This window comes from Arabidopsis lyrata (genome assembly GCF_000004255.2).
Source record: "Arabidopsis lyrata subsp. lyrata unplaced genomic scaffold ARALYscaffold_1, whole genome shotgun sequence".
Lineage (NCBI taxonomy): Eukaryota > Viridiplantae > Streptophyta > Magnoliopsida > Brassicales > Brassicaceae > Arabidopsis > Arabidopsis lyrata.
In genome coordinates this window covers 28,415,515-28,438,073 of record NW_003302555.1, presented here as the reverse complement: position 1 = coordinate 28,438,073, position 22,559 = coordinate 28,415,515, and the positions used below count along the sequence as shown (strand labels likewise).

Sequence of the window (22,559 nt, the reverse complement as noted above, 5' to 3'; positions counted from 1 at the left end):
AAAAACGGCAGACATGTTTGCGAAAAGAGGCCGTTGAAGAAGGAAAATGGTTCGAAGAAAACGACACGGTGTGTGAGTCTCTTATATAGACGCGGCTTGCATTTTCGTTCGAGTAACGTCCCAACGGCTCTCTATTTATTGTGAGAATTTATAGCGTACATGTACGGTGTACCAGTTTTTCCACCAACGTACTTTATGCTTTAATAATTACGTCTTTTAATTTAATTTCACTCTACATGGTCAAAAAGTTCACACTGGTGTTGTTAGTCGGTCAGTGTTAGTCACGCGCCTCCACTAATGAGCAAAAGAAAAAAAGAGAAATTTAATTGGGAAAAATGTCATCTAATAATCTAACTTTTCAAAAATGATCAATTTTAACTTCGAACTTTGTATGTGGTTTTAAATATGAACAAAAGTTTTGTTCGTTGACAAGGCCATAAGAAATACACCGTTATCTATTACTAACCGAACCGTTAACAACCGTTTGCATCCGTTAACGAACATTTGTTAGTGCTCAAAACGACGTCGTTTAAGCAAATGTTTTCTTCGTTTGCACCCGCTAACAGCCGTTTCCTTCGTTTTGTCGCCGTTCTGGAACACGAGCATCAACTTCATCTCCCACAACAAACTTTGATACTACATTCGGTTGAGTTACAACTTCTTCTCCAGCACGAGGCTCTGAAACACCTTGCGCCTGTGGAGCTTGAACTCTATCTCCGATAACATCTGCTTCGCCTCACTATAGAGCTTCAACTCCATCTCTCACAAAACTCTCTGATTCGCCATACATTGGTAAGCCAATCTTCGAAATGACGTCTTTGATTCTAACTATTTACATTTGGGAAGACGAATTAGGGATTTCGTTTAGGGTTAGAATTAGAGATTTGATTTTCTGATTTGAGTATTTCAATCCCGATTTCACATCAATTAACTCTTAAACGACGTCGTTTTGGGCACTAACAGATGCTCGTTAACGAATGCAAAGTTATTAACAGTTCTGTTAGTGACAGATAACGGTGTGTTTCTTATGGTCTGCTCAACAAATTCAAATTGTTTAAACGGCTGATCAACTTTTTGTTCATGTTTAAAATAACCACATACAAAATTCGAAATTAAAACAGCTATTTTTTTAAAAATTAAGCTATTAAATGATATTTTTCCTAATTTTATTATTATATCTGTGAATTAGCTTTTCTACCCAAATCAGCTAAAAGTTGAAGACGACCAAACATATATTATCCACAAAATATATTTTTATATAAAAAGAGATAACTACGTGTCAAACAACCACGAATTAAGGGCACCGACTTCAGCCGGCGTAGAATAGCACCGGCTAACGACCATAAAGTTCATAACCTTCCAAACCTTTTTTCTTATTTTATACTAGTATTATCTATACTAGTATTTTTGCAACACTTTGGTGACGGGTGGGTAAAAATACTTCCGGATATATCGGATACCCGACCCATTTTTAAAATTCCTTCACAAAAAATTTGTTGGGTCGGGTTATATTTAACCCAACTCATACACCGGATATTCCATATTTAATAATTTAGATATTTAGAAGATTTGATTAAAATTTATAATTATGATTCTCCTATCATCTTTGTTTAATTTGTTTTTAACTGTTTTGAATCATCATATAATACATAAAGTAAAAAAAAAATCAATTTTTTTTCTGCATATACTGTGATTCGAAATTTTAAAAACGGACATATATTATCCAATTGACGAAAATGTGTGTTCAACGTTCAACATCGATTAAAATATTTAGACAATGATTCAGAATGATATCATAAATAAGAACATTAATAAAATAAATGAGTTTTTTGACCAGACGGGTTTGGCAGGACGGGTTTTTGAATCAACGATAATAAAAAGTTTAAAATATCATTAATCTGCCGCTTCAATACGGATTAAATTTTTTTTTTTTAATACCACAAATATTAGACATATTAAATCAGTCTCATTTAGAAAAGATTGTATAAAACCAAAAATTGTCTTGTGGTATAATGTTACTTAAATATAAATATCTTAGAAAATGATACAATTTGGAAACTTTTATATATAATAAATAATCGTTAAATTTTAAAAATTACTACTTTTAGAAAATAAATCACGGGACGGATTAAGAAGTTACAGGACGGGTTATATTTCGGAACGAAGTTATATGGTGGACGAGTTTGAATCAATATTTATAAAATTTTAAAATATCATTAACATGCCGCTTTAATAATGATTAAATCTTCAGTTTATTTATAAATGACTTAGAGAATGATATGATTTGAAACTTTTATCTATAATAAATAATCATTAAATTTTATAATAAAAACAAATCACGGGACGGGTTAAAAAATTATGGAACGGGTTATATTTCGGAACGGGTTTATATGGCGGACGAATTTGAATCAATATTTATAAATATCATTAACATGCCGCTTTAATACGGGTTAAATCCTCAGTTTAACTCGTGGTATACCGTTACTTAATAACAATTGTAAACTATAATATAAATAAATATTTTATAAGGAGATACAATTTACAAAATATTTTTATACTAACTTTAAAAATAAATCATCCCGCGGTGTACCGCGGGTTAAAATCTAGTTATTATTATTAATTTTAGGCTTACGTTATTATTATTTTCCTTTTTTAAAGGTATTTATAATTTTAAAAAATTAATTAAACAAAGGAAAAGAACTTGTAATGCGCATATTTGGATTCTCTTTTTCTTTTTTTTTTAATCCCTTGAAGAGAGGCAATTAACACAAAAGAACAACGCATTATTAACAACCGTCGCTTCCATTACAAACCAAATCAATCTGTAATAAATCCGCATCTCCCTTTTTGTATATGTCAACGACTAAAGTATTTAATCCAAAATCAATCACCTTAATCCCTTTTCTTAGGCTGAAATGTAATTTTAATTATAGATTTACATTTACCGGTTACAAAAATATATCTTTTAAAAAAAAATAGGTAAAAATTTTCAGTAGATTCATCTATTCCTAAAGTATTTTATAGAATTATTTCTTCAAATAAAGCATAAACTTAGCAGAAAATGAATATAAAATATATAACTTTTTATTGATGAAAATGTTGAGAAAAAGAGTAGAATTGAAATGACAACAAAATAGTAGAAAATGTTCACTATCTTCTTGGTTTTTCACTAAGCCCTAAAAGTAAAATTGAAAATGAAGAAGAATCCAAATCTTCCTCTTATGCCCTTTTAGTTTAAGCCCTTCTTCTTCACTCACATTCGAACTTCTCTTATGTACACACAGAGTAATCTCCAACTAGTAACATCTCTCAATACCTAACAACAAGTGAAGCTAAAAGAAGAAGAAGGAGCCAATGCAATCTCAATCTGCAGAGAAAAATGAATGGAGGGAAGAAGACAGAACAGAACATACAGAGACAGAGATCACAGGGCAATGAAGAGGTGAATGAATGAACAAATCATAAAGACCTGAAACTCTACACTAATGGGTTCCCTTGTAATGAAGCATCTTAAGAAGTTAAAGTGGGATTATTGAAGAAATTCTTAAGGGTAATGGGGAGGTTGCAGAAGAGTGAAGAAGAAGCGTAGTGTTTTTGTTTTTAACCGCTATAGTGTCTCACCGAGTACTCCAACACTTCTTTGCTTGGACAGACAATCTCCTTAACCCGACTACCGTTCTTGTATATCTTCACTGTTGGTACAACCCTAACATTCTCGGCATTACCTATTGAAGGACATTTATCGATATCCACCTGACCAGAAAGGTAGAATTTAGAGTCAATCTCTTCCCAGAGTTATAAAACGTTTTGACTCACTACCATGAGAAAAGTTTTCATGTAACTTTTACCTTGAGGAAGTGTATAGATGGATACCGAGTACATAGCGAGTCCACAAACGGAGATATTTGCTTGCATTGATGATCAGAAGCTGTCGAGAAATGGATAACCGAAACTCCTGTGTTTGATTGAATATCCCAAATTTCATAAATTATAGATCAGAGGTCCAAATCAAGAAAAGGTTTTAAAGTAAGAAGCAGAGAAGTTAAGTTTTACCTGGTAAATTCATGGCAGTTTTAAACTGTTCACGGCTATAAACTTCCTCAACTTCACCACCAAATTCCATATTTAAAACTTCTTCTCCACGAGATTTCTTCAATGCAACTTGAGCATGGAATAAAGATTCAGCAACTTCCTTGTCATGAGGTAGTTCTCTTATCAAGGCCTCGTAATCACTCACTGCGGCTCCCCATCTTTCCATCTACAGTTGGACAGAAAGCTCGAGGATCAGAGTAGAACAAATTACAAGCAAAACTAAGTCGAAAGAGCGGTTTTATGTGTACCTTGCTATTTGAGGCAGCCCTCCGAAGAAGTGGCTTTGTGTAACATGGTTGATAACGCAGCGCTTGGTTACAATCTTCAATAGAGCGTTCCCACATTCCAAGTTTAAACCAACACGCTGCCCGGTTACAATATAGGATAGCGTTGCAAGGATCAAGCCTAAGGCCTTCTGCATAAGCTGAACTAGCTTCAGTGTATCTTTCTGATTTATAAAGATCGTTACCACGAGCACGAGCCCTAGCAACCAATGTAACAGTATTATGTAACATAGCAACTTCGTTGCATCGTGGATCGATTTGGCTAGCTTTCTCAGCAGCCATAACTGCATTTTCAAACCTGCAAGAATTCATCATCTGCCCTTTAACCCCTTTTTTTACTGATGGCATTCAATAGTATATGAAAAGGTTTCTCTTATCTCACCTTCCTAACGCCATCTCGATTTGAGCTTTGACAAAATATGTATAAGCTTCACAAGCCATACCAGAAAACCGAGTCTGCGAACAAGATACGGGGAACGGCTCTACTTTAGGAACTTCTAATAGCTTTGATTGGGCATCATCAAGCCGGTGAAGTTTCAAGAATGCTTCTACTTTACACATAAATAGCTGTAGATATATATAAGATACAATAGTTAAAAGACATCAAGTTATGATCCTTCTTCACAAGGAAACATATTATCCAACATAATTTGATTCTTACCTGAGGAGCAAAATCGGCTCCAGAAACAATAGCAGCATCTGCTTCCGTCAAAACTGTTTTCCAATCACTGACTCTTCGCGCATCTACACATTTAATCAAATGTTTCTCCATTACTTCAAGCTTCTGCAACTCCATGGGATCTGATGGTCTCCCAAGAAAACAAAGATGCTTCCTTGCACTATTAACTTGACCTAATCTGCAATGCCACCAAAGTAATTAAGACCAGACACATTGAAGTCTCAGAAACATATCACCAACATAACCAAAAACCATAAAAGTAACAGCTTTATCTCCATCAATGTATCAAGAAACTAAACACTATACCTAATAAGCAATAAGGCCAAACGGTGATGAGCTCTTCCATAGTTAGGATCCGATCTCACAGCTTCTTCACATTCCATAACAGCTTCACCAATTCGAGCCAAACCGGTCAATGCGGCAGCTCGATTACTCCGATAAGCAGCGTTTGTCGGCGATAAAGCTATAGCCCTATCATACAACTTCAAAGCCTCATTAAACAAACCTTTCCTATACATTTCATTTCCTAGTCTCTTCACTTCCTCTGATTCCGAACCTAAAACTGCTTTCTTCCATATAGGAGTGTCTCCGGCAACAACAGTACTACTTCTGCTAGAGCTACCGACAATTACCGGCGGAGATCCTCCTCCTCCGGTCGTAGTAGGTTTCGCCGGAGATATACAACTTCCTCCACCTCCTCGCATTATGCTTCCATGTCCATAAGTTCCAGTACCAGATCCAAGAACATCGCTTCTTGAACGGGTTTGTGTCATTCCAGTGATTTGGATCTTCCCTGAAGGACAAATGTTTCCGGTGGGAAGTACATTCGCCGGAGCTGGAGAAGTAGCAGAGGAGATAAGTGGTTGTGAATGGGAAGAAGAAGAAGTAGCTGAGTCCGATCTCGGTCTTAGATTATTATTCCCACTAGATGAACCAGATTGACTACGAAGAGAATTAGATCTTCCGATGACCGGAGCATGTTTAACCCGACCCGTAAGAGATCCGGAAGAGCTAGAACTGCTACTACTAGTGGTTGTAGTGACTCCACGTGGCTGAGAACGAAGCGGAGAAACCGGTGAACCGAGATCTAGTTCACGGAAGTCTGGTTTGTTGATCTCGGAGGTTAGTGATGAATCACGGAGATGATCGGAGAGTTTGTCAGATTCAGAGATGGGTTTAACTGACTTGGGCATTTTGAGTATTCCGGTGAGAGAAAGGAATGAAATTTGTGAGAATCGAAGAAAACCCTAAAATGGAGTCCGGCGAGCAAATGGTCGTTATTTAATGGAGACGACGGAGAAGAATGGAGAAGATGAATGGAGGAGGAGGAGGAGGAGGAGGATTAGATACTCTGTGAAAAGGCATCGAAAGAGAAAGACAGAGAGATTGGGGATCTCGTGAATTAGAAAGGTTCAAGCAAAGAATGAATGTGAGTGCCTAGAGAGAGAAAACTTGTTTTTCTCAGTGAAGAGAAAGAGAGAGAAGAGAGAAGAGAGAAGGTTCACAGAAGAAGAGGAGTGAAGATGGAGAAGCAGAGACCGAATATTTAACATTTTTATAATTATTATAACTAAATAAATAAAGTCATTTTTAGTTTAATTGACAAAGAAAAAGAAAGGTTATAATTAATTATTCTACAATTAAAGAATAATAAATTTATAACAAAGTGAAAGAAAATAAATATAACAGAATTGACTTTAACAAACTTAATTACTATGTTCAAAAAATAAAATAAAAGTCCTGATTAAAAATTTTTATGCTACTTTACTGTTTTTGGTATAAATCTCAAAAAAAAAAGAAAAAGAATAAGAAAATTTCGGAAATGGTAATATATTAAATGTTATGCGAAAAATAACAGTTCTTGTTCAACTGCTGCTTCACGAGACATGTTTTTTATTCTTGCCTTTTTTTTTTTTTTTTCAATTTTCCGCTTTATCGTTGAATCACAAAATAAAATTTAAGAAAATAATTGTTATATATTGTAAATAATTAAACTTAAAAAAAATCTGCTTACTTCGCTTTCGGTACTGTTCGATTTTTCTTTGTACTTTGGAGCTTACAACATCCTAAAAGCCCACTCGCGGTTTATTGGAAGTGACGTCTACGCTCCTATAACATCTAAAGAGAAACTAAAATAACATGTGAAAATAGAAATCATTTATCAGTTTATGTTTTATCATGAAACTTTTCTTTATTTCTTGTTAAGTGAAAATAATGCAAATACATTTTACCAATAAATTGTTTCTTGAAGTTATAAATGCATTTTATGGAGTAGAATGTAAAATCTTATAAACAAATTCATTGTATCAATGCATCTAACTAGTACGTAAAATGACCCGATTAGTTTTAACATTACTTGTACGGGTTTAATAAGTGTCTAACTAGTAAAATAAACAAACTACAAGTACATATAATAATGTTTTCTTTGTATACCGGGTCATGTACGTAACGAGATTAGTTCTAACATTACTTGTACGAGATACATTTACTAACACTAATAAATCTAAGTTTATTAACGTTTCAAAATCAATATTCAATATATCTAACTCGCAAACAAAAAGTCAGCCACTGAGAATCATATAATTAAAATGATTTTAAAGATAAAAGTAATATTAAGAAATGGCTAGAAAAAATGTAAAGAAAGTTATAAGATGATAAAATATATATTTTCTAAAATGTAAAAAAAAATGTAAAAAATAAAAAAGTGACCTCGTAATTGGCACTCATCTCTTATTGGCTTCTTTCGCACGAGATTTCTTTCTTCTTCTGGCTTCATTGTTTTCTTTTCTATTCTATCTTTTACAAACACTTTCGTATACCCAAATTTACGCTTACACATTTACTTACATACGTGTACATTATCCCAAATTTAAACAAGTACACTTTGGATCCCAACATTGCATCTAAATTTTAACTTAAATTTAAAGTTTCAGATTCTACTGTTAATTTTTGTTGCAAGTTAAGCTTATTTTTTCAAAAAGCTTTGACTTTTGACTATCCAAATTCCAAATAAAATAACTATATGAGTTCTCCAACATTTTTTAATACGGTAATATATTACTTCAATCCAAACCAATTTTTTTTTGGAACGGTTACATAAATAAATTCAGATAATACTCGGTTTATACCGGTATATTCTAGCAAATCGATTAAAGAAGGCCGACTAAGAGTTATCCACTTATCCTGCTGTTGCTAAAAACCTCCAGTAGTAGGAATTACATTCATTTTCGATTCGGCAAAAGAAGCCAGTCGACGACAGACATACTGAGACCCGCAAACCGCTCACACGATTCTGCTTTCCTCCTGTCATTCGCGACACTACCCACCAAATCACATGACAACTTCCATTACGGAGCCTAGTCCCAAAAACTAAGAAGCCACCCCCACTAGTTTTCTAACATGCATGATGATAAAAATCGTTATTCTTCATGCAATAATAATCAGAAAATAGTAACACTTGGCGACAAAGATTTATGCATTCTTTTGGCCGTTGCAATTTATTTCTCTTAAAAAGCCTTTCAAAATTTCAACACTCAATACACGTTCCATATTAATATGGGATTCCATTCATAAAATCCGGTCATATTATCGAATTAAAGATTCGTTTATTAAAGTAGATGCGTGTGTGTGTGAATTTGTTATTTAACAAAAAAAGCAAAACGTTTGAGTCGGTTATACGTATGCGAAAGTGTAGATTATAATTGATAATGGAGCGGTTATATAACTCCGGAGTAGTAGTGGGTTTGGTATACCGACACTTGCATTGCACAATAGGAGTATTATTGTGTATTCTTTTTGCTTTTTTTGGTATCCATAAAACATTGTTTTATCAAGCATAGAATATTTTGTAACCAAAAAAATAAATATGATTGTATTATTTCACTTAACTTTGTGTTATCAAGCATAGAATATACCGACATCTTGCGTTATACTTCATATGCTTCGAACCACATGTTCTGATATGCGTATATTTTGTAAATATGCCATTATGAAAAAAAAGAGAGGTGGTGGTTTCTTTTGGAACAAGTTAGGTGGTTAAAGAAAATAGGGATATGAATTTTAAAAAAAAAATCTTCAAGTAAAATAACTAAAATAAGTTGAGTGCTTATAATAGCTAATACTTGATTCAAAAACCTCATACTTTTTCGGCAATTAAGCTGTTGTGTAGTTGTCTTAAAACATCATCCCCTTATTATTAAAAGGGAAGTACAAATTGAAAAATGGTCAAATTTAGCCTCAATTTCAATTTCAATTTTGGATTTTGTTCTTTGTTAATCAAAATCGACAAAGGCATTTTGGTCATAAAGTTTCATTAAACTTTAAGAGATCCGCGTGTTAATACTCGGGTGGGTTAGGAGTAATTAACTCTTAATCACATAGTCAAGTTCTTAATCGGGTTTAGCATCCACATAAGTCAATCTAAGCCGTTCAAATTATTTTGTAAATTTAGTTCATTTTTGGTATCTAAATATGAGCATATTCGATCATAATAACTGCAAATTCAATGTAATTATCTCTCATAATAACTACAAATTCGATCATATATTGCCTAATCCCAAAAAAATCGTAATTACTATCTCTCATAAATATAATCCTAACCATAACCAACTCTACAATATTCATCATTTATCTAAATATAGCCAATCATTCAATTCTATTCCAAATTCGAATATATTTTGTTAATAGTATCTTTGATTTTATGCTTTGTCTCCAAGATATTCTCCTAGATTTTAAAATTATTGGAGCCAAAAACCCTAGCATCCTAGAATGCTATAAATATCAACGTCATTCTCATTTCCAATCCATCACTCAAATTCCTCTAACCTTAGCATCCTTCTTATTTAGATATCACAAATGGCTCAAGCAATTGCTTACCTCGATGACATCAAACCATACAAAACCACTTGGAGAGTTCAGGTCCGTGTCCTTCATACCTGGAAGACATTTACCACAAAGTTTGGTGAGACTTTCGACATGGTTCTGTCTGATGTCAAAGTAAGAATTCTTTGACATGTCTATATTAGTTCAATATATTAAAATAAGTTGTCTAATGATATACTAATATATTTCTATTTCTATGGTAGGGCAAGAAGATCCATGCGTCTGTGAAGAGAGAGCATCTCAACCGTTTTGAGAAGCTCATGGTTCCAGGAGAGTGGAAGGCTATTGAAAACTTTGGATTGACTTATTCAACTGGTCAGTTCAAAGCAACTGATCATCGTTACAAAATGGGCTTCATGGCGCAAACAAGAGTTGTGAGGATGGATCCATTGTCTGATTCTTATTACCTGTCATTGACTCCTTTCAATGATGTTTTAACTGCTGGTCTCAACCAGAACTACTTGATTGGTACATTTTCATATTAGCTATATTTTCATTTTTATCTAATCCTTTATGCAATATATATTGACGTTTTGATATTCTCTTTTGGTTCAAGATGTTGTCGGTCAAATCGTGAATGTTGGTAAAATGGAGACTATCGACGTGCAAAATAAACCTACTAAAAAGATTGATTTTGAACTGAGGGATCATACGTAAGTTTCATTCATTAGTTCTGTCGGCATTAAAATTAAATATGTCTTATTTTTGAATCTAATATTGCTATTACAATATTTAGGGATGAAAGGCTACCCTGTACTCTATGGGGTTCATTTGCAGAACAAGTTTTCTCTGCCTGTGAAGCTTCTGCTGGTGAGATGGTCATATGTTTGGTGAGATATGCTAAGATCAAGACTTACAAAGGTATTTTGTTTTGGTATTAATATCATACTTATAGTTTTTTTAAATCTTTTAAAAATTGAGCTGCTGACACTTTCTTTATGTTTTGCTTTCTAGATGTAAGGAGTATCTCCAATGCTTTCAATACATCTCAGATCTTGATCAATCCAGACATCCCTGAGATTGTTGCCTTCAAAGAAAGTTTACCAAAAGATGGGCTTGCTCTTACTCTTCTTGAGTCTAAACCAAAGCAGGAAATGATCGAGCTGACTACAGGGGATTTTTATCTTCAGTTTCCTAAGAAGACCATCAAAGAAGTCGCTGAGATGTTTGATGTAATAGTTCTTTTTTTCTATTACATTCTAATTTGATTGCATAGTTTATTCTAACCAACTTTTAAATGTTCCTATTTTCAGACTGGGAGGGTTAAGGTGCTCTGTACAATATATGATATTGACAGAGATTGGTCGTGGTATTATATTGCCTGTAGGAAATGCAATAAGAAAGTGTCTAAGGTTGTCACAACTTCTCTCAAGCCACAATTCTGGTGTGACTCTTGCCGATCACCTGTGTGCAATGTGGTTGCAAGGTATGGTTCATAATCTACTGATATATTAATGATTTATTTGTTACTGAAATGTCTAATTGTAACGATGAACTCAACAGGTACAAGCTACATGTTAAAGTAATGGATTCAACTGGTGAGATGAAGCTGATGCTTTTTGATAGTATGGCTTCTGAGATTGTTGGCTGTCCAGCAAACAGTCTCCTTGATAAATGTCTTGCAAGACCGGAGTATGTGTGGGAAATGTGTTGTGGAATTTTAACTGAAGACATCGAAACAAAGAAAAGAAATCAGTACAACAATCCAGGTTTGTTGAGATACAATTTTTTTCCGTTGGTTTGCTTGCTTTCCGTTTCTGTTATAATGAAATAGTGTTTTTCTTTTTTACTCCAGATTTAGTATTAACTGATGCTGAGAAAAGAAATTATGCTCTTCAAGAGATAGAAGATTTGCTGTTGTGTAATGGGAGTACTCTGACAGACTTCAAAGACATGCCTAAACCTACTCAAGAAGGTATAGATCATTCAAACCGTTTCATTACAGAAGAGAAAAATTATAACCGTGATAAGTTGCGAGAAGACCATGATGAGTGGGTTAATAAGATGACTTCTGAGCAAAAAGGCATTTATGATGAGATCATTGGTGCTGTTTTAGAAAACAGTGGAGGTGTCTTCTTTGTTTATGGATTTGGGGGAACCGGTAAAACTTTTATGTGGAAAACTCTATCTGCCGCAGTTCGAATGAGGGGTTTGATTTCTGTCAATGTTGCGTCTAGCGGGATTGCTTCTTTGTTGTTAGAAGGTGGTAGAACTGCACATTCTAGGTTTGGCATCCCTATTCATCCTGATGATTTCACAACATGTCATATCGTGCCTAACTCAGACCTTGCTAATATGCTTAAGGAAGCATCTCTTATCATATGGGATGAAGCTCCTATGATGAGTCGTTATTGTTTTGAGTCATTGGATAGAAGTCTAAATGATGTTATTGGAAATGTCGATGGAAAGCCATTTGGTGGTAAAGTTGTTGTTTTCGGAGGTGATTTCAGACAAGTACTCCCTGTAATACATGGTGCTGGTAGGGCAGAGATTGTTTTAGCTGCATTAAATTCATCTTATCTCTGGGAACACTGCAAGGTCCTCACTTTGACAAAGAACATGCGTCTTATGGCTAATGATTTGGATAAAGATGAGGCAGAGAAAATTAAAGAGTTTTCTGATTGGCTCTTGGCCGTTGGTGATGGTAGAGTTTCAGAGCCTAATGATGGTGAAGTTCTCATAGATATTCCAGAAGATTTACTGATTAAAGATGTAAATGATCCTATTGAAGCTATTATCAAAGCAGTTTACGGAGAATTGGATTTGTTGCAGCCTAATAATGATCCTAAATTCTTTCAAGAGAGAGCTATATTGTGTCCAAGAAATAGTGATGTCAACACCATCAACGACATCATGCTTGAGAAACTTAATGGTAAGAATTACGTTTTAATACTATAATCTTTAACTGTATATGTATAAGAAACTTATCTAACAAATTTTCCCTAAACAGGTGAAGCAATGACTTATTTAAGTGCAGACGATATTGATCCTCAGGATGGTGCTTCATTGAACAATCCTGTCTTCACACCTGATTTCCTCAATAGTATCAAGCTTTCTGGTTTGCCAAATCACAGTCTCAGTCTCAAGATTGGTGCACCGGTTATGTTACTGAGGAATATTGATCCAAAAAATGGTCTATGTAATGGTACTAGATTGCAGATAACGCAGATGGGTAATCATATACTTGAAGCCAAAGTGATTACTGGAGATAGAATCGGAGACAAAGTGATAATCCCTAAATCTCAGATATCACCTTCAGATACCAAATTGCCTTTTCGCATGAGGAGAAGACAGTTTCCAATATCTGTGGCTTTTGCAATGACAATAAACAAAAGCCAGGGACAATCACTTAAAGAGGTAGGGATTTATCTTCCTAGACCAGTATTTTCTCATGGCCAGCTGTATGTTGCCTTATCAAGAGTCACTTCCAAAAAAGGTTTGAAAGTTCTTATTGTGGATAAAGAAGGAAAAACTCAGAGTCAAACAATGAATGTCGTCTTCAAAGAGATCTTTCAGAACCTAAGGAATTAGGATAGTTTTAGTTTTTTTGCTTCTGTTATTTAACTTTGTAGATGTTTTGTATTGTTTTTTAGAACAGCAAGTTCCTTTCCATAGTCATTTTAATCCAAACATAATCAGACTCTCTGCAACTACAGTAGTGTAAGTTTAAGAGTTCATTTCTAGACAACAAAATCAAGAAACCTTAGTTCAATTATAACTCCGATTGAGACAAACAACAACTTCAATTTGTGTCTACAACTGAAAAAACAGATCCAAAACTAACCTTATAGAAATGACAATTGCTTTAAGTGTTGTCGATTTGCAAAATTTGATCTGCAAATGGTTTCATTCATCCTCTGTTCTTCACTGATCCCCTCTCCCAGATTTCTAACAGAAACAAATTCATCATCTCAAGTGCTTTATCCGAATCCTATATGAAAAAGGTAATTGATCACAGAATCTAAATTATCTTGAAACAATTCAATTGAATTAGAATGAAGCTTACATCATAAGAAGAATTGGCGCAGAGATGTGAGCTTATGATCTGATTATCAGCTTCTTCGGTATCATCGGTAAAGCTTAAGCGTGTCAATGGGTGTTAACTCTCGGTGGAGAACGAGAATCATCGTTCTCATATGTTTTTTTTTTTTTTTTTTTTGTTTTTTTTTAATTTATTTAAATACACAACTTATGTGTCTTTAATTTTTAAAAAAACATAATTTTAATTTTATTTGTTTACTTTATCTTCAATTTTTTAAAAATTTTTAATAAATGTTAGAATCTTTGTTATGCTAAAAACAAATTCTCTTCAAAACTATATAGTAAAAGAACACTTATAATCACAAAAACAATTACACCACTTTTACTATTTCACATTTTAATATCTACTTTTACTTATATTAACATTACAAACCCATTTTATAATTAATACACCTATTTAAATATATTAAATCACATTCTTCTAAGTATTACATAACAACCAACCAATTAAAATACCACTTATTAGTTAAAAATGATTTAATTTAAAAACCAAGTTTATACCAGTTGAACATAAAACATAATCAACTACTTAATAAGAAAACCGCACAAAATCTACGCCCGCGGGATACCGCGGGTTAAATCCTAGTTACCCATTAATCTCTCGTCAAATATGAATTGATTGATGTGGATTATTGAGTATAACGACTTTATAGGGATGGGAAAAGGCATATTCATATGCTTTTATGGATTGTATTCAGAGTAAGTGTTCTATGAATCTTGAAATCCAACTTAGAAAATTTCCTTTAAATGGATGTGTTCTCTAAATCTTAAATTGTCTATTGTCTATAGCTATTATGGTAATGAATTGTGAAAAAAAAAAAAAACGAAAATGGTGGTATGATGTGGTTATTTATTTTCACAATTCACAACAAAATAAACTTTTTTTTTTAAATATTTTTTTCATGTTGTTATATGCTCTCTCTGTTTCAAAATATATAATGTTTTGGCTAAAAGTACATACTTTAAGAAATTAATTTTTGTTTTTAAAAACTATCATTTAATATTTAATTTAATAAAATTCAACCAATGATATAAAAGACTAGAGAATATAAATAGTGATAAATTATCAAATGCATTTAAAAGTCATTTAAAAATTGCATAGAAAATTGTAAACATCTTATATTTTGAAACAAACTAAAAACTCTAAAACATCCTAAAAATGAAGCAAATGAAGTACCATTTATTATGCTTGTTTAATAGTATATTTTGCATTCACTACATATATGTTTTCGTTTGATTCACTTGATTTGCAGTTTTGAAACCAATATGAGTTGGTTATTAAGAATAAAGAGTTTATATTATAAACATCTTGTTGGCTTTTATAAAACTTGAATGTCAAATTTCATCGGAAATGATACTCATTTAAATAAAAAATAGTTTGACCGACCGTTTGGTAGTTTGATAGAATACTTCCCTCAAAATATATGTTTTTTTTTTTTTTGAAGAAGATATAATTTTCATGTTAAGAATTTAAAGTCGACAGTATTTTTTATTCTACCTCAAATAGAAAACTCGAATGTGAGGCTAGAAAACTAGGGAAATAAAATAAACTGAGTAAATGTTTTCAGGCCAATGAAAAAAATATAGTAAAACTAATGCTAAAAGCAAAGTTAGATTTGGTCAAAGATGACGCTTGTCCTTGGAAAGTGACGTCAGTGACTCAGAGTAACCATCATCACTGGTTTCTCTGTTACTAGATGTGATTACGCTGCAACACTGGCACGGCATTGTCCCAGAGTCCAATTAAAGCACGATGCATGAAAAAATTAGGGTTTACATTTTTGATTAATCATTTATTTAGACAAACACAAATTGTCTTATTTCTTAAACTATCCAAATCATCCGTAAATACCCGAAATATCCAGAGAAATAGAGATATAACTTATATTTTTTCTAGATATAAATTTATATTTCAAAAATGTTCGGATACCTATTTCGTTCTTGATTTGGTTCGGGTTTGGTAATGAATTTTTGGATATAGGAGTTTAGGTTCCATTTGCATATTTATATTGGTTTAGATTCAGGCCTTGAATGGTTGGTAGGTATGGTGCGGACCGAACAATGCATACAAATATTTTAGTATGCAAAATGTGGAACTGTAGTATGGAGCAAACAATTTTATGTTGGTATAGAGCTTTTGGGAAGTGAAATGAAAAAATGCGGACCAATGAATTTATGATGGTATGGAGAAGTATGCTGAAGTGCATACTAGTATGAAAATTTTTAGTATGCAACAGTGCATACTAGTCTGTAATAGTGAATGGTGAATTAAGTGTGGACTGATCCGATTTTAGTCCAATCTACAGTATACTATACAACCATTCAAAGCCTCAGTTTGATAAATTGAAAAATAGAAAACCAGATAAATTTGCGTATATAGATAAAAAAAAGCTAGAAAACGAAAACCAAATCAGGCAGTCCTACCTTATAGTACGTGGATATGTATCATTTACTGATTTACACATATTGGCACAATAATGTATGCGAACAGAAAATGTTAAAAACAAAAAAGGAAAATGCAAGTTCCAAAGGAGTGAAACTGAGACATCTTCCAAAAGAGGAATCTAGAGATAAGCAGAAACGAAGAAATTCAGAAATCCCAAATGGTTTCAGTCACTCTTATTAGAATGTTTCTTATCTTTTTTTTTTTCCCTTCAAATCTTGATCTGTACGGACACTTTTCTTTCTTTCTTTCTTTCTTTCTTACAGCATTATATTTTCAAGATAATAAAGAATTTTAAAATTAGGAAAAAGTGAATATGTTCAGAATTTAAGATTTAGGAGACTAATCATAATGAATGCTCTTTAGATTCAGCACATGAGAGTACAACAGAGGTCGAGCCACCCCACGTGGAACATAATGACAAAATCCTTCCTATTTCATTTTGTTTTTCACTTTATAACTTATTACATTACATAGAAAATGTATACTATAGTTTTTTCTTACATTATTTCAGAACCCAAGTACATTATAGTATTAAATTTACTTAGGATTCTGAATGTCTGATATCACGTAAATATGCAATTTCAAAACATTTTGTCATTTCTTTGTTTTTGCTGTTGCCGCCATCAAAGAAAAGCAGCCATCATGATTGGGCCTCACATGCCCATTTTGCAACCCATCTCCAACTATCTACTGTTCACGATTTAAAAGAAAAGAAATGTAAATACTATACAAGTAAAAATCATGACATTAATAACAAAATCGACTAAACATTCGTTAATACTCAACACCGTTTGATTGTAATTTTGATCATCATCGTTATAAACCATACTGCAAGGTATAGAGTTTATGGTGGCTCTAACTATAGACTCTTAACTTTCTTCCTCAATGAAAAAATAATAATCAGAATTTCACTGAAGATGATATAGAAAATTACATTTGCACCGCAGACTCTTTTGACAAGTTAATTTTTATATCCATATATGTCATCCGAAATTAACTATGGTCTATGTTTTGATTTTCTTTTCTGTTAGGTGATAGCCGAATTCAAGCGAACAAACTGAAACTACAAAATACTGCATCACAAAATAAGCTCGAGGTCAAGAAACTTGGTTCCAAGATGTCAGTCAGCGCAAGTAAAGAAGTATCAGGCAACTGAGGGAGAGAATGCCGAAGATGTGAAGAAAGACATTGAGCAGCTGGTAAAACTTGTTCAGGCTCGAGCTGCAAAACGAATTCATCTGCAAGTGATAGAGCTTCGACCAGCGAGAAGAGGTTTATAAGAACATTCAATAAGAGAAATAATATCTATCATTCATCATCTGATGGCAAAGTCGGGCTTTTCGAGCAGCTTTCTTGCTTGTGAAGTTCCAACATCCTTTTCTCTGGGTTACAAAGACCTGCACCAGTTACAACTTATGATCAAATGGTTGTGTAGTTTGTTATGCTATTGACTTGAAAGACAGAAAAATCGCTTCAAGTGTTAATCATATTACTACTATTTGAAACTGTAACTCTGTAAGAAATAAAAAGACAGAACCTGAGCATTTAGGGATGTCCCAAACAGCAACAGAGGAAGGCGAGCATTCTGGTTCGCAAAGGATGTGATGGTTCTCGTGGTTGACATTCATTGCCAGCATCCACGCACCTATTGTTACGTCCTCGTTGTTAAACATCCTGAAACTGCAGTTGCAGACAAAGTTTTATTTCTTCACTAAGCAAAACAGACACTATGATCTTTTGTCAAGTTATACAACATAACATGCCTATTATTCTTGAGGGCAACCAAACTTGCTACCACATCAGCAGAGAGAGCATAAATCGGACCATAAGCATGAAGAAAGTACTCTTTTCCCAGCAGATGAGACAATGGTTCATACCTGCAAAATTCCAGTTTTAATCCCACCAATTTTCAAGCATACATAAGTTCTTCATGGTAAGATCTGCGTTTCACTTTTTCATACTTACCATTTAAGCTTAGGATCTGTGAAAACCGGACCCTTTTTCAAGCATCCTAGGTACGTTTGAGAGTGACTCCGCTCTTTTGCCAATAGTAGAGAGAGTCGATCTGTGGAAAAACAAGAAATAAAACAACAGAAGTACATTTAAGGGTCCATATTCTTTTTCCCCCTGAAGACAGAGATTAAAAATTATACAGTAAGAGATAATCACCTGGTCTCAAGTATATATCATCATCAGCTTTGACATAGAATTCAGAATCATAAAGCGCATATGCAGCTTTGAAGAAAGCCAAACTATACAACAAAAAAGATAAAGACTACCACGGATTAGAGACTTGTAATTCATATTGTGTTGTTAGATAAGATCTGATAATAAATATAACCAAAATCACTCTCACTGACGTTTTGTAAGGGAGCTTACTATACTCCTCTTCGATATCTAGCTGAACAAAGTCATCATACTCTGCGATTTCCCTTCTAAGCTCAGCCATTTTCGCCTCGTTTTTGGTTTTCCCTATCATAAACCTGATGGCTAATCCCGTAGATTCTTCCAAACTGCAAAGAGCAGTGAGCAGTGTTACTCAATGAAAAAGCAAACACAAGCAGATCCATCTAAATCGTGAAAGCATCCAAGAATCAATGTACTAAAGCAAAACAAGAATCATAAAGTTGATCATACTCGAATTCTTGAATCTGATTAGATTCATTCGATCTAGGAATCAAGATCAATACAAATACCAAAGTTCCTCATTGCCTTCACTTCAATCTATCAACTAAGATCCACATAAACTTAAAAATCTCAGATTTGCTAACAAATTCTTAGTGATGCAATGGCAAGAGAATCTAACTGAATCAATTACCGTCGAAGTCCTTCTGGATCTGACGGCATCCATGTCTTCCTAAGTGATCGTCTCCGGCCAGCAGATCCAAATCCGGTTTGAATACCAACGAATCCCATAACCTTATGCCTCTTCCTCTCGCCACCAACAACGCCATTACTATTTCCGGCGACGTCCCAAACGACTCGTACCGTCTTCGGAGGAGTGTTCGTCAAGCAATTACGACCGGTTAATCGGAGACCCGGTAAAAGAATCACGGCGAGTCCAAATGTAAAACCGGCGATTCCGATAGCTAAGGAAGTTAATACGACAAGTGCCGTTGATCGGCGCGTGGCGAGTGATGACCGCGCGTGGAATAACTTACGAGGAGAATGCATTGTGTGGTTGCAAGCAAGCTTGACCTTCGTTAATGGCGTCACGGGTTTGTTTTTTTTTCCCTCCGATCCGGTGGATCCAATTTTTCGGATCCGGTCACGTATTTATACTAACTTGGGTTAATTATGATATTTACGTGTATTTTTGTTGGAGGCAGGATAGAGAATTAGACATTGATTTTTTTTGAACTTTTAGTTGTAAAGACATTGATTTTTTTTTTGTTATGTTACGGAAAAAGCATTTATAGCATTAACGCCAATTTGGCAACGTTAATTTGACTAAAGGGGGTGTTATTAGTTTGTTAATTTGTAAATTCATATAGAATTTGAAAATTTCTATTAATTATGAAATCAAGATATATGGATTTTGAAATAACATGTGTTTACCAATGGATTTGAATCCTTCTATTTTTCTCTTTCAATTTCATTCAATTCCATTTAAAACATAATTTGGATTCTCAAATCCAAAAACAAATGACTAAACGAATAACATAAGATTTTAACTAGTATTTTTAAATCATAGAACCAATAACACATGAATTTAATTAGGATTTTAAAATCAATGATTGAATAACAAATGATTTTTGTTTGGATTTCTAATTCCATATAAATCTATGAACCAATAACCCCTCCTTAGGATTTCTAATTCCATATAAATCTAAATGAATTCCCATCAATGCTATATAAAGTTATTTAGATTCAAACGTAGATTAGTTAATTAAATTAAACAGTAGGTGTTGTCTATCAGCTAGCGCATTAATAAAATTTAAAATATCCTAATTTGGTAACATTATTAAAATTCTGTGTTTGACAATTGGTTTTAAGAAAATTATACTCCTTCCGTTTCATAAAGAGTGTCGTTTTAAGGTTTTAATCTTGTTTCACAAAGAGTGTCGTTTTGTGTTTTCAATGCAGTTTTAAAGACTAATCCTCTTTTTTTATCCTCACTATTTTAGCATATTAATTAGAGAGACGGTATTATTTTATATTAATAAGGGATAAAAATAAAATTTGTTTATTTTTCTTAATTTGTGTGAAAAATGTTAGAATGATACTCTTTGTGAAACAGAGAGTGAATAATAAGTATATGTAATTAAATTATTTGTCCTAAAGGATTGTAGAACTAAAAAAATAAAAAATAAAATCTGTGAGAATAATTGTGGACTTACCACATAAGCACAAAAAGTTCGCTTTTACTATCTAGAAGATTTTTGTTTAGATTAATTTTATTTTTTAAAAACAAACCAATTTTAATAAAGTTATAAAAAGTGATAATTGATAATTGTGTTAAATAAGAGACAATTAAACTTCTATTTCTAAAATTAAATTTTTTCATTAGTAAAATAGGATCATTTGGAAATATAATAAATAAAACTATAATAAAATAGTATCATTTGGAAATATAATAAATAAAATTATAATAAAATAGGATCATAAGATTACATGTGCTCTCGACAAAAAAAAAAAGATTACTGGTGCATGATTCTCACCTAGCATACTAACTTTTTAATGAACATATATAATTTAAAAATACAATAATAAAACTATTTATAAAATTTTATAAGATTTAGAAACTAGTTCTAAAATTAAACATTTCATTAATAAAGTAGGATTATTTAGAAATATAATAAATAAAATGATAATAAAGTAGGATCATTTGGAACTATAATAAATAAAACTATTTATAAAAGTAAACATTTCATTAATAAAATTAAATAACATAAGATTTACCAGTGCATGATTCTTACCTAGTATATATATATATATATATATATATATATATATATATATATATATATATATATATATATATGCATACAAAGATTTTAGGGAACATAGATATAATTATTTATACAAGAGAAAATGAGTATTAAAAAATGTGTTGTATTGATGGTGGTGGTGTTGGTAGTTTTGGTGGCTATGGTAGAAGAAGTAGAAGGGCGTTCAACCCCATATGGTAGATGCATGGACCTTTGCATGATCAAGTGCAACCCTTTTTTTACACATCCGGAAAAATACTGTAGAGATAAATGTAATCGCAAATGTCACAGACTTTATCCATCTCAATCATCCCAGTAATAATCTCTTCACTTATTTAATTGAGTTTGATTTTTTTTTTTTTTGTGTGTTATGTGTATAAAGAAATTGACATGATTTATATGAAAAAATTGCAGGATGGAATCAATAGGAATGAGAAACATAAATGGGTAGATAAGTTGACAAAATAGTCGATATTTTTGTAAGCTTGTTGAAGTTTTCATATCAATAAAAAATAATTTTCAATATTTAAATTCTTTTTTTGCAACTATATATGTGGCGTCTCAAAAATACAGTAAAACCATAACATAACTCTCATGTATTTTAGAAAAGATTGCAGAATGAAATAGTTTTTTTTTAGTTACATTTTAATCTAACAAATTGCAAAATAAGAGATTCGAACCCTATTTTAGTTTTAAAACGAATGGCATAATGATGTAATTTAATTACGTATTTTAGTGTTAAAACTTATAGGTACTTCCCGATTAATAGTACTACTTGATAACAACCCGCACGATGTGCGGGATGAAGTGATTCAAGTAAAATTATTATGATTAAAATTACTATCAGGGATCCAAGATCCGTTTGTGTAAAACGAAACATGTTACAATTTTTTTTTTTTAATTCAAATTTGGGACTATTTCATATAAGAATATGTTTTACCCGTGAAATATTTGAACCTTGAATAAAGCTTCAACGTGATAAAAAAGTATTGACGAAATGTTACCATTTATGGCAATATGTCTTTCCGTATGTTTTAAAGATTTCGAGATTTTGTAGTATAAAAAGAATTTTTTTTTTTATAATAAGTATAAAAAATCCAAAATTTAGCAAAGATGAGATTTGATAGTTTCCAAGCTAAGATTTTGTAGTGTTCCAAATCTAAGATTCTTAGATTATGAATGGATTATTTACGAAATGGTTATAA

General features: G+C 32.7%; 5 protein-coding genes across 5 annotated transcripts; 3 read left to right on the top strand and 2 right to left on the bottom strand.

The window, feature by feature from the left end:
* Nucleotides 1–3,062: 3,062 nt before the first annotated feature.
* LOC9327803 (TPR repeat-containing thioredoxin TTL1) lies at nucleotides 3,063–6,581 on the bottom strand. Its single transcript, XM_002891695.2, has 7 exons — nucleotides 5,362–6,581; nucleotides 5,038–5,233; nucleotides 4,759–4,943; nucleotides 4,341–4,674; nucleotides 4,054–4,258; nucleotides 3,849–3,955; nucleotides 3,063–3,753 (listed from the first exon to the last, which is right to left on the bottom strand). The coding sequence occupies exons 1-7, from the start codon at nucleotides 6,246–6,248 to the stop codon at nucleotides 3,601–3,603; spliced, it is 2,067 nt and encodes a 688-aa protein (XP_002891741.1). The 5' UTR covers nucleotides 6,249–6,581; the 3' UTR covers nucleotides 3,063–3,600.
* Nucleotides 6,582–9,897: 3,316 nt separating this feature from the next.
* On the top strand, nucleotides 9,898–10,475 carry LOC110224721. Its single transcript, XM_021011548.1, has 2 exons — nucleotides 9,898–10,050; nucleotides 10,140–10,475. The coding sequence occupies exons 1-2, from the start codon at nucleotides 9,910–9,912 to the stop codon at nucleotides 10,419–10,421; spliced, it is 423 nt and encodes a 140-aa protein (XP_020867207.1). The 5' UTR covers nucleotides 9,898–9,909; the 3' UTR covers nucleotides 10,422–10,475.
* Nucleotides 10,476–11,077: 602 nt separating this feature from the next.
* LOC110224471 (replication protein A 70 kDa DNA-binding subunit B-like) lies at nucleotides 11,078–14,788 on the top strand. Its single transcript, XM_021010559.1, has 4 exons — nucleotides 11,078–11,108; nucleotides 11,190–11,362; nucleotides 11,440–11,568; nucleotides 14,767–14,788. The coding sequence occupies exons 1-4, from the start codon at nucleotides 11,100–11,102 to the stop codon at nucleotides 14,786–14,788; spliced, it is 333 nt and encodes a 110-aa protein (XP_020866218.1). The 5' UTR covers nucleotides 11,078–11,099.
* A 2,521-nt stretch (nucleotides 14,789–17,309) lies between these two features.
* On the bottom strand, nucleotides 17,310–19,741 carry LOC9330496 (probable beta-1,3-galactosyltransferase 14). The gene is made up of 7 exons (XM_021011516.1): nucleotides 19,242–19,741; nucleotides 18,784–18,936; nucleotides 18,593–18,675; nucleotides 18,389–18,488; nucleotides 18,187–18,300; nucleotides 17,961–18,103; nucleotides 17,310–17,820 (listed from the first exon to the last, which is right to left on the bottom strand). The coding sequence occupies exons 1-7, from the start codon at nucleotides 19,595–19,597 to the stop codon at nucleotides 17,732–17,734; spliced, it is 1,038 nt and encodes a 345-aa protein (XP_020867175.1). The 5' UTR covers nucleotides 19,598–19,741; the 3' UTR covers nucleotides 17,310–17,731.
* Nucleotides 19,742–21,417: 1,676 nt separating this feature from the next.
* On the top strand, nucleotides 21,418–21,881 carry LOC9330495. The gene is made up of 2 exons (XM_002894388.2): nucleotides 21,418–21,669; nucleotides 21,769–21,881. The coding sequence occupies exons 1-2, from the start codon at nucleotides 21,458–21,460 to the stop codon at nucleotides 21,803–21,805; spliced, it is 249 nt and encodes an 82-aa protein (XP_002894434.1). The 5' UTR covers nucleotides 21,418–21,457; the 3' UTR covers nucleotides 21,806–21,881.
* Nucleotides 21,882–22,559: the final 678 nt, after the last annotated feature.

Excerpts from the sequence above, each read along its gene's own strand:
- LOC9327803 (XM_002891695.2), bottom strand. The coding sequence starts at position 6,248 with ATGCCCAAGTCAGTTAAACCCATCTCTGAATCTGACAAACTCTCCGAT. Across the intron at positions 5,234-5,361 it reads TTGGCCTTATTGCTTATTAG|ATTAGGTCAAGTTAATAGTG; the intron begins GTATAGTGTTTA and ends GTGGCATTGCAG. Across the intron at positions 3,754-3,848 it reads CATCTATACACTTCCTCAAG|GTGGATATCGATAAATGTCC; the intron begins GTAAAAGTTACA and ends CTTTCTGGTCAG.
- LOC110224721 (XM_021011548.1), top strand. The coding sequence starts at position 9,910 with ATGGCTCAAGCAATTGCTTACCTCGATGACATCAAACCATACAAAACC. Across the intron at positions 10,051-10,139 it reads TGGTTCTGTCTGATGTCAAA|GGCAAGAAGATCCATGCGTC; the intron begins GTAAGAATTCTT and ends TTTCTATGGTAG.
- LOC110224471 (XM_021010559.1), top strand. Across the intron at positions 11,363-11,439 it reads GTGTGCAATGTGGTTGCAAG|GTACAAGCTACATGTTAAAG; the intron begins GTATGGTTCATA and ends TGAACTCAACAG. Across the intron at positions 11,569-14,766 it reads AAATGTCTTGCAAGACCGGA|CTATTATGGTAATGAATTGT; the intron begins GTATGTGTGGGA and ends TATTGTCTATAG.
- LOC9330496 (XM_021011516.1), bottom strand. The coding sequence starts at position 19,597 with ATGCATTCTCCTCGTAAGTTATTCCACGCGCGGTCATCACTCGCCACG. Across the intron at positions 18,676-18,783 it reads AGTAAGCTCCCTTACAAAAC|TTTGGCTTTCTTCAAAGCTG; the intron begins GTCAGTGAGAGT and ends TTTGTTGTATAG. Across the intron at positions 18,489-18,592 it reads TGATATATACTTGAGACCAG|ATCGACTCTCTCTACTATTG; the intron begins GTGATTATCTCT and ends GTTTTTCCACAG.
- LOC9330495 (XM_002894388.2), top strand. The coding sequence starts at position 21,458 with ATGAGTATTAAAAAATGTGTTGTATTGATGGTGGTGGTGTTGGTAGTT. Across the intron at positions 21,670-21,768 it reads TATCCATCTCAATCATCCCA|GATGGAATCAATAGGAATGA; the intron begins GTAATAATCTCT and ends AAAAAATTGCAG.